Here is a 14,987-nt window from a genome sequence, read left to right as displayed (position 1 = left end):
TAACTCAAGAGGCCCATTCCCTAATTTTAGAACCCCTATCTCATGAGCAAGGATTTAGCAGCTAAGGACAAGTCTAGCAAGTGGTCCCATAGGAGCATTTTTTTTTTTTTTAGGGCAACATTAAAAGTAACATGGAACATTGGATTTGGAATATCCCATTGTTCCTTGGAAATTGCTTCTGTACATGACTTGATGGATTCGAGCAAAGAATGTATCTAGTCCAGTATTCGTGTTTGAATGGTAGCCAACTGTCTCTAGAAGCTGACAAACAGGGCCCACTAAAGATGCTGTGGACAGACAGAGATGGCTATCAAGTACTCAGGCTTTGTGATCTCCATCCATGAGGTTTACATGTTGGTTAGCTTATCCTCCATAAGCAAGTTTTATTCTTTCTAGAGACATCTAATCTAGTGCTGCTCAATGAATTCCAAGAAACAAATTGTGCAATGCAGTTCACACCAAATGCTTTCTTTTGAAATAGTTTATTTAAACAATTGTAGTGCTGTGCACATCATGGCATATTTTTTAAAAGTATAAAAGGCGACCACAATCCAGAGAGATCCTATAAAAACAGGACAAGTGTGTCTAACTTTCTCCAGATGGAATCACAAACTTGGATAATTTTTCATAAACATAAGTATTCATATATTTACATAATTATGATTATTCATAAATTACAAACACAAATATGTTCAGAAAGAGCACCCAACAAGACCAGCAGGTTGAGTGAAACAAATATTCCCATTTTTTTTAAAAAAAATCTGTATCACAAGAATGACTGCTTGAGGCAGGCATGTTGAACATGATTTAGAGAAAGGGTCCATAGACTGGTGTTTTACAGTGCACTAAAGTAAAGTGTGCTGTCAAGTTGATTTCGATTCCTGGCGCCCACATAGCCATGTGGTTTTCTTTTGGTAGAATACAGGAGGGGTTTACCATTGCCTCCTCCCGTGCAGTATGAGATGATGCCTTTCGGCATCTTCCTATATCTCCGCTGCTCGATATAGGTGTTTCCCATAGTCTGGGGAACATACCAGCGGGGATTTGAACCGGCAACCTTCTGCTTGTTAGTCAAGCATTTCCCCACTGTGCCACTTAAGGTGCTTTACAGTGTACTATTAGTAGTAGTAAAATGTAACAATATTATTTATTAAGCACCTATGAACTAAAAGTCCTGCACAAATATTTTAAAAAGAGAAGTGATCCTGTCCATAGGTTTGTGGTCAAAGACCACAACTGAAATAAGGGAAGAGCTGGCTAGGACAGGAAGCAAGGCACAATTTCAAGTTCTTCTTCTTCTTTTTTTTTTTAATAGCCCAACAGGGCTGTCCCAACAACAGGAAGGAAAGATTTCTAAACAAAAAGAAACACAGGGGGAAAGGAAGCAGATTTGGGAAATAGATGAAGAAACTCAATTTGCAAAATATCAGAGAACCAACTGAACACACTGCAGAGCTGCTGAAGGTTGCTTAAAATGTCACATCAGAATCAACATGGATCTTGACTCATCGCCCAAAGATTCACCAGCATTAGAGCAGTTAGGCATGTCAATTTCCTGTCTGTGCTAGACTGGAACAACCCATTTTTTAGGAGTGAAATGAACAGTGTCTCTTAGCTCCTTGCTCCCATACAAAGAATAAATTCCATGCATGGATCCAGTTCTACATCAGAAAGTGAAAGTACAGTGTGTCAAGAGTGTGATCACATAAGCAAAAAACCCCAGAATGTTTGTTTCTACCATGTTTTCAGATTTTCAATAGAAGGATCTGTATGAGTTTTCGTACTTTCTACCTGCTGATGACTTTTTAAAAAGTTCTAAGTTGTAAATTTTCAAATTAGCAATAGGAAAATGGTGATTGATATCCTGGAGAGTACAGATTCACTTTTATACATATGAAACTTTAGATTAATGGCTTTTGCAATTACTTCAGGATTTTCTTATTTAAAAATGATCCAGATAAAATAAAGAGGGAAATGCCCCAGTTTTATAGTCTTGGAAAAAATCCATCTAAAAGTTCTGCTGTGCAAACCCATGAACATGAATATGGATTCTGCAAGAGCTCCAACAGGATGTCCTGGAGGATAGTTGCTGACATCAAACTAAATTACTCCCAAGTAGATATACTGAAATTAGTCCTTTAGAGTAATTCCTGAGAAGTATTATTGAACAACAGTCTGGAGGTCAGTCAGTATGTTTTACCCACACCTATCTACCAAGGAGATGTGGGTAAAACCATCAAGAGTTTTCATTTAACTCTTTGGCTTTCAGAGAAACTTTGCAATGACCAAAATATGAGCACCAACTAAATCTAAAGAGACTGTAGTAGTGTACTTTATTCAGTGCCATATTGCTCTTCACTTTCATTGAGCTATAGATTTATATATACACAGTATACAGTGCAAGAATTTTTCAAGTTATAGATCCCATAGAGAAACTTCTATCTAAATTCTAACTACAACATGAGGGAGGAGGAGTATATTACAACTGAAATGTACGAAGTGCTGCATTACTCTTTTTTTATAGTTATAGATTTTCAAAATAATTAATTCAATGACAGTTGCATATAGCATCTCTAGAACTTGCATCTCACCTAAAGGGAGATGCAGATCCTCAAATCACACATGAAGTGACATCATTTTTTTTTTTTTAAGGGCAGCCTTTTTTTAACTGTTGTGCAACAAAGGAGAGGTAGCGAGATTAGTTTTTCATTTCCCCAGTATTCCCATTCACACAGATTGAACGGAACTAACATTAATATTATTCCATTTCTTGGGCCCAATATATCCCAAGTACTTACAACCAGATTTCAAAAGGAAAGCATCTTAAGACTTGCAAGTGAAAAGTCAAAAGGGCTTAACAAAAAAAAACCCTAAATTCTAAATTCTGCTTTGGCTAGACCATAATTATTTCTTCACCCATATTTTCACTGGCATTCTACCATATGAATATTTCTTCAAAAAAGGGACTTTGTTTTAGGAGTACAGATTTCTTCTGAAGGAAGCGTTACATAACCTGGTTCTATACTGTTAGGATGCTTCTTGTCAAGTTTTAAAAACCTCAATTGTTTACTATCAAGTTTTAAAGCAGCAATCGGATGTCTTTATCCATTTTGGAATACATCTTTCTGGTACAGAAGATATGATTAAAACCCAAGGGATCCAGTCCTGCAAATTGTAAAGCAAAACTCCCTTTAAGCCAGGCATCCCAGGCTAGATCCCCAAGATGCAGGGGAAAGGGGAAAAAACCAATGGTGTCTTTGTCTTAAATATATATATATATAATAAATAAATAAATAACTTAGATAGAATAAATAAACAAACAAAATATGCAAGCAGCTACAGTTCAGCAGATCGCTCTTTCAGCAAAACAGCAGGGTTGATCTCTTCTATTGCTGTGTTGGAGGTGCTGATGTTAATTGTTGCAGCTGTTTCTCGGTTTATGACATGGAAAGCTGTAAAAGGACAACCCTTCACGTTGTTGCAGATGAGGCTTTGGATGGAGGCCGTGTTAACTATGTCAAAGCCTACTTGTCCTCCAAAAGTGCTTGGCTTCCAGTATTCAGGTGAGCAGATAGCATTTCCCATGAGGCCTTTCAGGGAAAATGGTGCCCCTAGTTCTATCATGGTCTCACCAAAGATGGCACCAGGACGTGGCTTTTCAACTAGAAGGGCTGGGTATAGCTCCATAGCATCAATATCTCCATAGAGTTCTTCAAGTTCTGCAGCCATTTCTTTTTCTCCTGAAGTAAGACAGATAAAATACAGTAGCAGTAACTGTGAAACCTCCAGTAGTTGCAAAGTGTTCCTTGGTCTTACTATCCCAGTTTCATGCTCAGTAGTCATTTCTCCCGTTAAATTATGGGAAGAAAAAGAGCTGCATTTTATGGAGTCTGACCTCTGGTGCACCTAACCCTTTGTTGTAGACCAACTAGCAGTGGTTCCCCAAGGGCTTGCCTAGACTTGCTAATGCCAAGAACTGAACCTAGAACCTTCCACATTCTACCTCTGAGCTATACAACCCTGCCTGGGAAAAGGGAAGGTGGCTCCTTGAAAAGTAGAAGGAATATGTCTTACCTGTAAGTTCTTCAAATGACTTAAATGGTTTCAACAGGAAGTGCTTCCGGTAATCATTCAAGGACTGGTATCTCATCTCCCGGCTTTGATCAATGGAGGCTTTAGCTACTTTCAGCACTGCAGCAGGAACATTTCTACCACCAGCAACCTATTTTTAAATAAGAAATGGTGTAATATTAGGAACCAAATGGAACTCTTTTCAGCTTTAATGCTGTATACATCAGCACAGGTTTAACAATACAGTTCTTGCTGCCTTGGCAACAAAGAACAAGACAGATAATGAAGTGCTTCACATGACCGATGTGAAGCTCCGGAGGAGGTTCTGTGGGGAGCAGAACCTCTGCAGATGAGCCGCCACTCTCTGCAGATGAGCAGCCACTCGTAGATGGTAGGCCGGATCGGCTGACCACACGACTACTGCCTCCGTCACGGAGCTGACAGGGGCGGCAGTGATCGGTTGTCATGCAGCCCTCAGAAATTCCAGGATGCCCCACGCGAGCACTCAAGGCCATCCTGGAGAGACCTCTGAACCTGGGCGGCTGCTTGCAGACTCCCGGCAGGAGTCTCCTCATGTGTTGCCATGGCGTGGAGCTGCGCCATGGTGGCACACAATCAGGAAATCCAGGTTAGTGGAGTGCTCGCTCTGCTAACTTGGGCTAAGGGGAGGGCTACTTTAGAGGGCTAGCCACCAGGGAATCACCAGGCTTGCCCACAAGCTCGCTGGTTCTCACGATGGGGAAAAACCGGGCTGGGCTTCTTTAGCCTGGTTTTCCCCCATTGTGAGAATAGCCTCAAAACGTTTTAGTTAATTTTTGGTAGGAATGGAAGCTTTTGAAGGTTCACAGCTCTCTTCACTTGACAGAATGGAAAGGTAGCCTATTTCTGGTACAGAACACAAGATTGCCTATATTTTGGGCAGCTTGGTGACTTGGGACTGTTACAAATCAGAGGCCTTGTTCTCGCAGAAGAGAGTCTGGGTTCCAGGTAGAAAGATAGCTTGCCCGGGGGGCGGGGGGAAGACTAGACTAAAATTTTTCTTTCCCAAACATTATTTATCGAGAAGCATTCATCCGAGCTTCTGCCTAGAGTGATATGGAAACAGGCTCATCATGTCTGTGATGAAAGTCTCATTTTCACCAGTATATAAATATCAACAACTGTGCATTTATTGCATAAAAATGGGGGACATCAGCACCAGGGTCCCTTTGGAAACAAATGGCATTAAAGCACTGACCACACTCCGCTTTGTTAGGAGTAAATGGCAAGAGCACATTCCTATCAATACATGGAGCTTCTACAGGTTGTGCTGAGCTGTTCCTAGAGTCTCACAGTACCTTTCTCTGATCAGTGACTTGAGGATGAAAGCGATGCCCTACCACCAGAAGGGGTTATACAAGTTTCCAGCAAGCCAGAACACAGACAGAGAATGCTTACCCTTCCAGCCCTTTGCTTGGAAAAAGATTTCACCATATGGGAAAGGCCGTGTTCCAACACAATAGAGTTGTTGTAGATGAACTGCTGGAAAGTATACTCTTGGTCCTGAATCTGAAAGGTGTCAGGCAGAAGTGGGTGCCAGTGGTAGAGGGTGTTGAATTCAGCTGCTATTCTGTTCTGATACTGGAATCGTTGGCTGAAGAGTAGTTCTGGGTCAAACTTCAGCTTGAAGTGGTAGCCACTCAAATGCTGCACGTAGTCTTCAATCACAATTTTGATGGTCTCTCCTATTTGTTTAAAAAAAGGAAAAGAACAGTCTCAGTTTTACTTCCTAGACAATACAAATACTAAAACTCATCACCTGTGAGTTTCTATGCCATCACTTAAACCACAGTATCTGCTAGATCAAACGAAGGATCCCACTTTCCTAGCATTTAATTTCCATCCGATGTCTCTGGGAAGCTTAGAAGTTATCTAAACTGGTGGCTATAGCCAGATATTGTGGCAGCAAGTCCCATAAACCAATTATGTGTTAAAATAACTGTGGTCAGAATTACCTATCAAGATCAGCCTAGCAGTTTGGAACAGCTGCTCATCGTCCCATTCTGGATGCTCTGCCTTAAGAATATTACACACTCGGTTGTGTTCCCGGAGCCATAATGTAGCATACATCATCAGTCCTGGAACCAAACCAAAGACCTCCTGCCCTACAGAAAATTTCAGGTGTTCAGGGACATGGGGTGGATACATCATTTCTGCCTGAGTCTCTTTCACAGTGGGTGGATACATCTCTCCATCAATCATCTGCAATTAAAAAAGAAAACAAGGTTAGGGTTACAGGTTGTGGTACAGCCAAAGTTATACAAGACTGAATTCAGCCCAAGACCACTATCTAATGCACAGTTAAGTATGCTTTTTGACTGAAATAGGTGCTGTTACACAACGCAGCAGCAAAATAGCCTCTGCCCAGGGCTTTCTCTGTATCTGGCAGCTAATACTCAAGTATACCTTCTCAGGTGTGCTAGGTAAAAGGTAAACACAGTACAAGAATTTCAAGGCAAGCCTAAACCAACCTGATATTTCAGCTTTCCATCCTTAAGCAGTCTCAGCTTCAGCTGTCTGTCCAAAGTTTCTCCATAGATGTGGCTCAGATCAACCTGTTTAAACAATAGCTACATTAAACTGAAGTCATATCCAATATAGTACCTAGTTAAAATAAGCTCAATGTAATTGGTTGTTAAAATCTCACACAGTAGGTTTACAGTTAGCTCTCAATATACAGAATGCTTCTAGATATCCTGGATGACACTTAGAGAAAATTGTGCATATTGTAAGTTCCATTGAAATTAATCTTCTCCCTCCAATGCTTCAAAGAAACATATAATACAATGGTGGAAACTTATAATGGAAGGGAGAGGCTCCTCCATTCATTAGAATCAATGAGACTTTAATATCCCACTATCTTCCAAGGGTGTCATTTGAGCACAATCTAGTATAAGTTAAAGTATCTTAAGCCGATTGCATGCTCAAGATTTTAGATAGGTAGCAGCATTAAAGAGATGCATCTTCACATTCACATTCTAAAATGCACATTGCTGAGAAACAAATCCTTTTCTACTTAGGTCACAAACTTTTTCATGCCCAAGATGTTGGCAAATACCACCACTGACACAAAAAGATTATGTCAAAGCTGGAGCCTTTGCTAATAACCAATATTACAGTGCTATGAAATCCCCCACCCTGACTTAGGAGATGTGTTATAAACTAGTTAGAAAAAAAATGCACTGGAAAGATTAGATAGGTAGCAATTCAATCCTTCATTTTCAGACTGACCTGATGAAGACACAGACACACCCCTAGGTGAGAAGTGGCTCTAAAGATTAGGGGATCAGGTTCTAAGGTTATTTCAGAAAGACTCTGTGCAATATCACAATATTTACCAAACTCTCTCATACACAACAAGATAAACAAGATCCTCTTGCTACAGAAGAGGATAGCATTTGTTTGTTCAAACTAATCAGTTCAAGTCCTAGTTCAGTCTTACCCCATGGCCAAGTCCTTTTGTGAAAGCTGGTCCTTTGTGGTGATCTGTCTTGAAGAACTGATGCGTGAAATGCTGGGCGAAGAATGTGAACATAACATTTGTGCCTTGAGGATCAGGAATAAATTTTCTCCTTAGCAGAAATTTCTCCACAATTATATTTGAATCTGGAAGCTCCTTCTTGCCTAGAATGGAAAAACAATTGTTTATGTTCCGACACTCAGATAAGGTAGAAATGAACTGCTATAGCATTTCTTTTTACAATAAGTTTACTCTGCAAAATGTTTAATATGAAAAACAAATGTAGCATAGATAGCTCCCCTGAAGACTGCAATTAGTCAGTGTAATGTTGATGGCTCCCTTATAATTAGTCAGTGTAAATACGCTCTCATCTGTTGGTTTAATAGTTACAGCTAACTTGATTGCTAATATACAGATTGTGCTGACAGGATTGCCATCTACTAGATACAATTCTGTAAGTCTGCCTTTTCCTGTTTCTTTGATAAACTAAGGCAAATCTGTTTCACTGGAACAACTTCGGCTGCAAGCAACACTCAACATTTTTAGTTTCTCCTTCAAATTTCCAAACATTTATCAATAAAAGTTAAAACTGGAATTCTTTAATACATAGTGCATAGTACCTCCATACACAATCAATACATTATGTACTTCAAGAATTGCAAAGATACTTGCACAGCAGTCCCAAGGGTAGATGAGCATTATATTTTACTGGTGGAGTAGTACCATCAGTTTACTTCAAGAAGTGGGCATTGCATTGTCATCTCTAAACTGATTTGAGCCATAACATAGGTCATATTAATGCTACTATATTCCATTTTGAATGAGATTAATATTCTCTTCCCTCCTTCTAGCTGCAAAATCACATATACTTTCTCCCCTTACCTTTCACACCCATGGGGGTTGGGCAGTCATGTGGAACTGGTGGGAGCGTTCTGGTGTAGTAGGAAAGATTGGAATAAGCTTCCCAGCTTTTGTAACCATAATGACCATTATATGTCGGTGGACTCTCAATTAAGTGGGACCTTGCTAGAGAGAGAGAGGTTGAGATTAGAAGGACTTTAAGATGGTTCATGCTTAAGACATCTTATTTTTAAACTTATGTATACCACCTAAGGATGCATATGTCAGGCGGAATAGAATAGAATAAACAGAATGATTTAAGACAATCTAAACACTACAGTGACAAATCTTCTCTGTTAAGACTCAACATGTAGTCCAGTGTCGAGAGTTATAGAAAGATGACTTGCTCCAGAACATCCTCCTTAAAAAAATTAAAAAAAAAAAAACCCACTTGGAAACTGATTAAGTATATATCAAATGAACCAGTCCTATGGTGAAAGGTCTTGCAGTCACATCCTTAAGATGCCCCCAGGCCTAATCTTCTATTCTTCCAGGGGAAGATGCATCAATGCAGCAATTCAGATTAGCAATTGATGCAGGGCCATTACCCACTCCAGTCAGCATAGTCCCTCCCAACATGTATATCCAACCTTTCTTCCATCATGGGACTCAAGGTAGCATACATGGGGATTCCCAGGTGACACCCCATCCAGGCACTGACCAGACCTAGACTTGCTTTTCTTCAGCAAGGTGGCTATATCATGTTCCCCTTAGACCACACCTTGGGGCCAATCTACCAGTAAGATTAAGAGGCTTACACATCAGTACGTATCTCATGATGGCATTATGGAGGAATGGAATGTTGTTGATTATGTTCCAGACTCCTCTGAAATGGGTGAGGATATAGTGAACTGTAGCTGGAGCAGGTTTCAATGTAATTTTCAGCCAGGTGAGTAATTCAGCTGTATGGAAAGAAGCACAATTTTTTTTTAATGGAACATGTAAAATTTAGAAATAAAGATTATGCAATGGTTTTGTAAATATAAGCTTTCCAAAATACATACGTGTAGTACAGTTTTCCCCATAAAATCCCGTCCGTGTACAGTCACATTCATATTGGTCAAACCCTTTTGTCACACACACTCCTCTGTTTTGGCATGGATTTGAACAGCAAGGATTGGCTGAAAAAGGAATTGAAGGAGATATTTTAAGTGAAATTAAGTCTGTTGTATGGGCCATTTGTTCTACCAACGTAAAACGTTTCCTGTAGATTACTGTAATTGCTATTTGATTCTAAGTGAGAGACATTATCAGATCACATTCACCTCATTGTTTCTCTTCCAAGCAAATTCTAATCAAGTTACTCCCATGAATTTCAATAGCCAACATTCAAACTAATATTAGGTTTATTAAACACTTAGTGACATATTTGCAGGAATCTTGATCAGCTGCAGGGAGAAGCAGGGAGAATCAGTGTGTGTGGGGGAAATAACTTCTCCCACTTTGTACAACAAAAACCACTTTTCTGGCAGTGCATTAGTCTGGTTGTTGGCCAGTGAAATGATATTTTGATCTCTGCATAATAGCTCCTTTTTTTGGAGGGTGTATTCCCTCAATTTTGTCATGTTAGTAGAAATCTCTTACTTACAAGAACAAAGATGGATAAATACACATCTCTGAAATGTAATACAGCTTCAGTCCAAAACCAATTGTGCAGTCTTACAAAAGTTCATATTTAATTTCAGCAACTTTTAATCTTTGATGTTATCATGTTGATGTCCCAGGATGGTATGCAACATTTATATCCTCTCTCAAAACTGAAGACTAGAGATTCCCACCCTCACCCCCACCCCATATGGCTAAAATAAATAAATAAATTGTTTATGGCTGTATTTTAGAACATATACACTCAAATACAATGGAAAGAGTTTACATTCTTCTTCCTCAAAGATTATTATGTTCATATAAATTGGTAGGGATTAATGTTTTAAGATCAAAAGCTAACTTGGCAAAGAGGCACCTTTTAACGTGGTGATTCTCTTTATTTAGCAGGGGGAGAGTAACTGGTCCTATCCACCACCAGCACAGTACCTCCAGTGACTGTTGCTGGTGTCTATTTTATGTTTCTTTTTAGATTGTGAGCCCTTCGGGGACAGGGTTCCATCTTATTTGTTTGTTATTTCTCTGTGTAAACCACCCTGAGCCATTTTGGGAAGGGAATTTTGGGAATTTCCCATTTTGGGAATTTCTATTTATTCAATAGAAATTGAATAAATAAATAAATAAATATTCCAGCTACTATGAAACTTTTGCCCCATTTTAGTCTAGATTAGATTGTTAGTATGAAACACACTTCCTTCTTTCACAGAAATGGCCTTTTAACCTGCCTAAAGCAGATCTACCTAGAGACATTTGGACATTAATTACTCTTTATACTTGAGTCAGAATGCATGCACAACACCTAAGTCAGTACTGGTGTTCCCTTTGGGTTTAAATCTTCCACTCCTCTGCAGCTTTCAGTGCTACTTTTCTTTAAAAATTAAGGCTAAGTTGGGCAAAATAGGCAGTAGGGGTACAATGCCAACATTAGCCACTGACAGTTCATGGCTCCAGTGATAAAATCTCTCATATGGTGTGCGTGCGTGCACCAGAGAGAGATCTCTAAACCTGCTAGAACAGGAGCTGCCAGCCTTTTTCTTGTAAAGTAAAGAGGTTGAACTCCAAAAGGTTCAATCTTAAGGAGCATTTCCTTTGCTCCAACACATTCTAAGACATTAGCTACAGCCTACCTAACCTGCCCAACTGCTTAAATTCCTCCTTTGGGAAGGCTTTATGTCAGATATTCCTTAGTTTTAGCAGGCTTTTAAAAACACACGCTTCTCATTCCAGAAAGACACAATTCTTAGGTTGCTTAAAGATTTAAAGTTCTGTAGATATTCAAAATCTCCTGTACACTATTTAGATCCATTTAAGAAGAAGAAGGAAAAAAGCCAAGGAACATAAAAATAAAAGGGTAGAGTAAGAAGCAGAATATCATAACGATGTGTGCACTTTTGCAAGATGTTTATAACAGCAAAAACTGGGGGACAAAAAAAAAATAACAGGAGAACGGACAGAAAGGACAAGCACTAACCTGATTGGCTGAGCGCCAAGAGAGAAAACAGGACGACGCAGGGTACAATCATTTCCCAAGCTGAGGCAGAAAGCAGCAGACTTAAATAAAAAGCGGTCTGTGAGAAATTGTAATAAATAGTGTGTCTGCTAGCGTCGCAACGCAGAACTGATTCCCCTGCTCTTGATGCTCTGAGCTAAATAGCGTCTAGGACCGGCCTGATGACTCATTTACCCGGAAGTTTGACACTTGCAATACGAACGGGACCAATCTTTCCGTGAATGTTACACCCACACTGACTGCCCCCCGCCCCAAACTGCGGGTTGTTTAGACAAACGTGCTGCTTCACTTTGATTTCACTGTACTGAGATGATGTAGGTGAGGTTCTTCAGAACACTCGGAAAGCCATAAATGGTAATTCTTTCCCTGATTAATTAGCAGCCCGTTACGCTAATGGCGTTGGGAATCCTAAACACCTTAGCCTATGGAGGATCGGGGTATAGGGCTACATAGGTGCTGCTTTCTTTGCCTGCTCGTCAGTTTTAAGGGAGGTCCACAGGCAATCCTGGCACCGCTATTTCTGCTCTGTTTGGTTTGCTTCCCGTTCACACGTCCGCGCAAAGAAAGCGCAAAGAAGCCGCCAACGGGAAGAAGATTATAGCAGAAGCTCACTGCGCGGGACCGCAGGGAAAGCTCTAGAATCCAGTGCATTAGTTTACTCTCTTACAGACAGTCCGAGTAGGGATGTGCATGGTCCGGAGCAGTCCGGACCAGCACTGAAAGGGGGCCTTCCTTTTAGGGCGGGGAGGGCTTGCTTACCTCTCCCGCCTCTTTGCCCCGTCCAGCGCCCGTATTCTATAGTATAATTGGGGTGCTGGAAACCAGCCGTCCCAGCCGCCCCCCCGCACGAGCGGATTAGGGGCAAAGAAAAGCTGCTGCCGCCCCCCCCCCGCCCTCCCTCCCACCCACCCGCCGCCCCCCGCCCCCCCCCCCGAGTGCTCACCACATTTCCCGAAAAATAGAGAGGAGCTCAAGCAGAGCTCCTCTCTTGCCAAAGTCTCCGGCCCAACTGGGGCCTTGGGCGCGCGCGCGATAGAACTCCTTAACTAATAGAACGTTCGTCGGAGGCCCGGTCTACCCGGGTGGGTGGGAGGGTGGGGGGGCGGCAGCAGCTTTTCTTTGCCCCTAATCCGCTTGCGTGGGGGGGGGGTGGCGGAGGCGGCTGGTTTCCAGCACCCCAATTATACTATAGAATACGGGCGCTGGAGGGGACAAAGAGGCGGGAGGGGTAAGCAAGCCCTCCCGCCCTTAAAGGAAGACCCCCCACCTGGACCCGGACCGGCCAAGTCCGAACCGGTCTGGAAGTTCGGAGGCCTTTAGAATGGCCTCCAGACTGGTTCAGACACACCCCTAAGTCCGAGCGCATGTGTGTTTACTCGGAAGTAAGTCCTGCTCTTTAGGGCTGCCAGCTCTCCATGATTCCATGGTTGGCCGGGAGTCTCCCAGGAATTAACTGTTGGGAGCGATCCTGAAGATTGCAAGGGCTTGGTGGTGTGAAAAATATGAAGGTGGAGTGGGGATCGGAAACCAAGGCTGACTGGCGGACTAAACTAGTCATGAGTAGTCCCGCTGAAATTAATAAAACAAGCTAGTCATGATTATTAGCTAAGCTAATTTAGCTTGTTCCATTAATTTCAATGGGACTACTCATGACTAGTTTAGTCTGGCAGTCAGGGAGCAAATCCAGGAATAGATTCAGCAACCCTAACTCGGCACCTAGAGAGTGCACCTAGGATCATAGCCTTAGGGAGCAGGCTAATTCATACATTTATATGGGGTTGCCATGTAAAGTGGGGGGTACAAAAAGGGAGGCACAATTTGAAAAGGGAGACTTTCTCTTGCTCTGAGTGACTGCGATACTATCTAAGGATTGAAGGAAAGATTTCCCCTGCAGAGTGGCAGGCAAGGTTGGACTAAGGCCTGTCCAACAAGCCTTTCCTTTTTCTGTTTCTTTTAAGTAGGAGAGCTTTGGTCTCAGATTTCAATAATTACAATCCCCAGATTCATTTTTGAAGGATAGTGTTAATATTTAGAGGTGGCTGATACTTAATAGTAATATGCGACTCTTGGTTTTTATTTAGTACACTTACTATTATTTACTATACTGGCACTACCATACCAGTATAAAACACTGTTTTTCAAGAGCAATGTTCTTAAAGTGGTTTTGAGAAAAACCAATAATAATAGGATGGCTCCCTATGCCCAAACGACTCCTCTAAAATGAAACACAAAGCAGACACCAGTAATGGCCACTGGAGGATACGGTGCTGAGATGAATAGGGACAATTGTTCTGCCCCCTGCTAAATATAAGAGAGCCACAGCCTTAAATAGGTGTTTTTGACCAGTTGGGAAGGGTTATTTTTATAAGTGACAAAGACTCTTGGGATGGTGTATGGTTTGAAACAGATACAATAAAACCAAAATAAAAACAAAACAAAATGTAATAATAATAATAATAATAATGAAGAGTTGTCAGGGTTGGAGGCCAGGTGATGGTTATAATGATTTATGTGAGAAACAATTGTGTTGTGATCTATGTAAAAGAATGTAACTATAATTTGGGGGGACTGTTTATATGTTTAGAATGTATTATACAATAAAAAAGCCCAAAGTAGCACGAAATAGAACTAACAGAGCCTACTTTCTGCTTCATTCAACCTGGTGCCTCTTACCTAGGACCCCCTTCCATATGCTGTGAACTTGGTTTATATCTGACTGTCAGTACTTGGGTTGGGAAGGGGTATGGCTGCCATCTCATACACATGGTAGCTTGGCAATAAATACCGATTGAGGCCCCCCAAGTCCCTCATCTATGTGCTGTGAATTTGATTTCTATTGGATCACACACACACACACCCCTGTTGCCATCATAAGCCCCTTTCCCTTTAGGAAGTAGGCTAAAACTCCACTTACAAGGGACAGGCTATACTAGCCAGAAAGGAAAGACTTCTCCTTGGAGATCAGCATTCCAGAGTGATCTGATGCCTGTTCAATAAGCCCCGTATTTTGTGGTTTCAGAAATGCAGGAGGCGTTACACACAGGGCTTCTTCTCCAAACCTCCTTTGAGAGAGAATGTGTGCATTCACACACCAGCCAAACTTACCCCTAGGTCCCTTCGAGATCTTTGTGTGTGGAGTGGGTCCAAGTTGGGCTCTGTCTTGTGAATTCTAGCTTATCTCGAGGTATTTCCAGGTTTTGAAAATGCTGGTTTTAAGCTACTTTTTCTGAAAACGCTGGGCTAAACAGGGAGAGGCACTGATGTAGAATCAGTAGCATGATAAGGACTCTCTCCCTCAACCCCACCCCCCACCATTGGCTAGAAGGTAAACATGACAGAAGACATGTGAACTTGCATTAAAAGCAAACCTGTGAGCAGAGGAGAGGGGTTGCTTCCCTCAATGAC

At 41.4% G+C, this 14,987-nt stretch overlaps 1 protein-coding gene across 1 annotated transcript; it reads right to left on the bottom strand.

Annotated features, from left to right (window-relative positions):
- Window positions 1-463: 463 nt before the first annotated feature.
- Window positions 464-11,716, bottom strand: PTGS2 (prostaglandin-endoperoxide synthase 2). Its single transcript, XM_053246816.1, has 10 exons — window positions 11,544-11,716; window positions 9,475-9,591; window positions 9,229-9,372; window positions 8,453-8,596; window positions 7,553-7,734; window positions 6,582-6,665; window positions 6,066-6,312; window positions 5,509-5,795; window positions 4,075-4,222; window positions 464-3,740 (listed from the first exon to the last, which is right to left on the bottom strand). Exons 1-10 carry the CDS (start codon window positions 11,593-11,595, stop codon window positions 3,337-3,339), a joined length of 1,809 nt encoding a protein of 602 aa, XP_053102791.1. The 5' UTR covers window positions 11,596-11,716; the 3' UTR covers window positions 464-3,336.
- Window positions 11,717-14,987: the final 3,271 nt, after the last annotated feature.

This window comes from Hemicordylus capensis, chromosome 4 (assembly GCF_027244095.1).
Source record: "Hemicordylus capensis ecotype Gifberg chromosome 4, rHemCap1.1.pri, whole genome shotgun sequence".
Classification (NCBI taxonomy): Eukaryota; Metazoa; Chordata; class Lepidosauria; order Squamata; family Cordylidae; genus Hemicordylus; species Hemicordylus capensis.
Note: the sequence above shows the minus strand (reverse complement) of the source record. Positions and strands in the feature narration are given on the sequence as shown.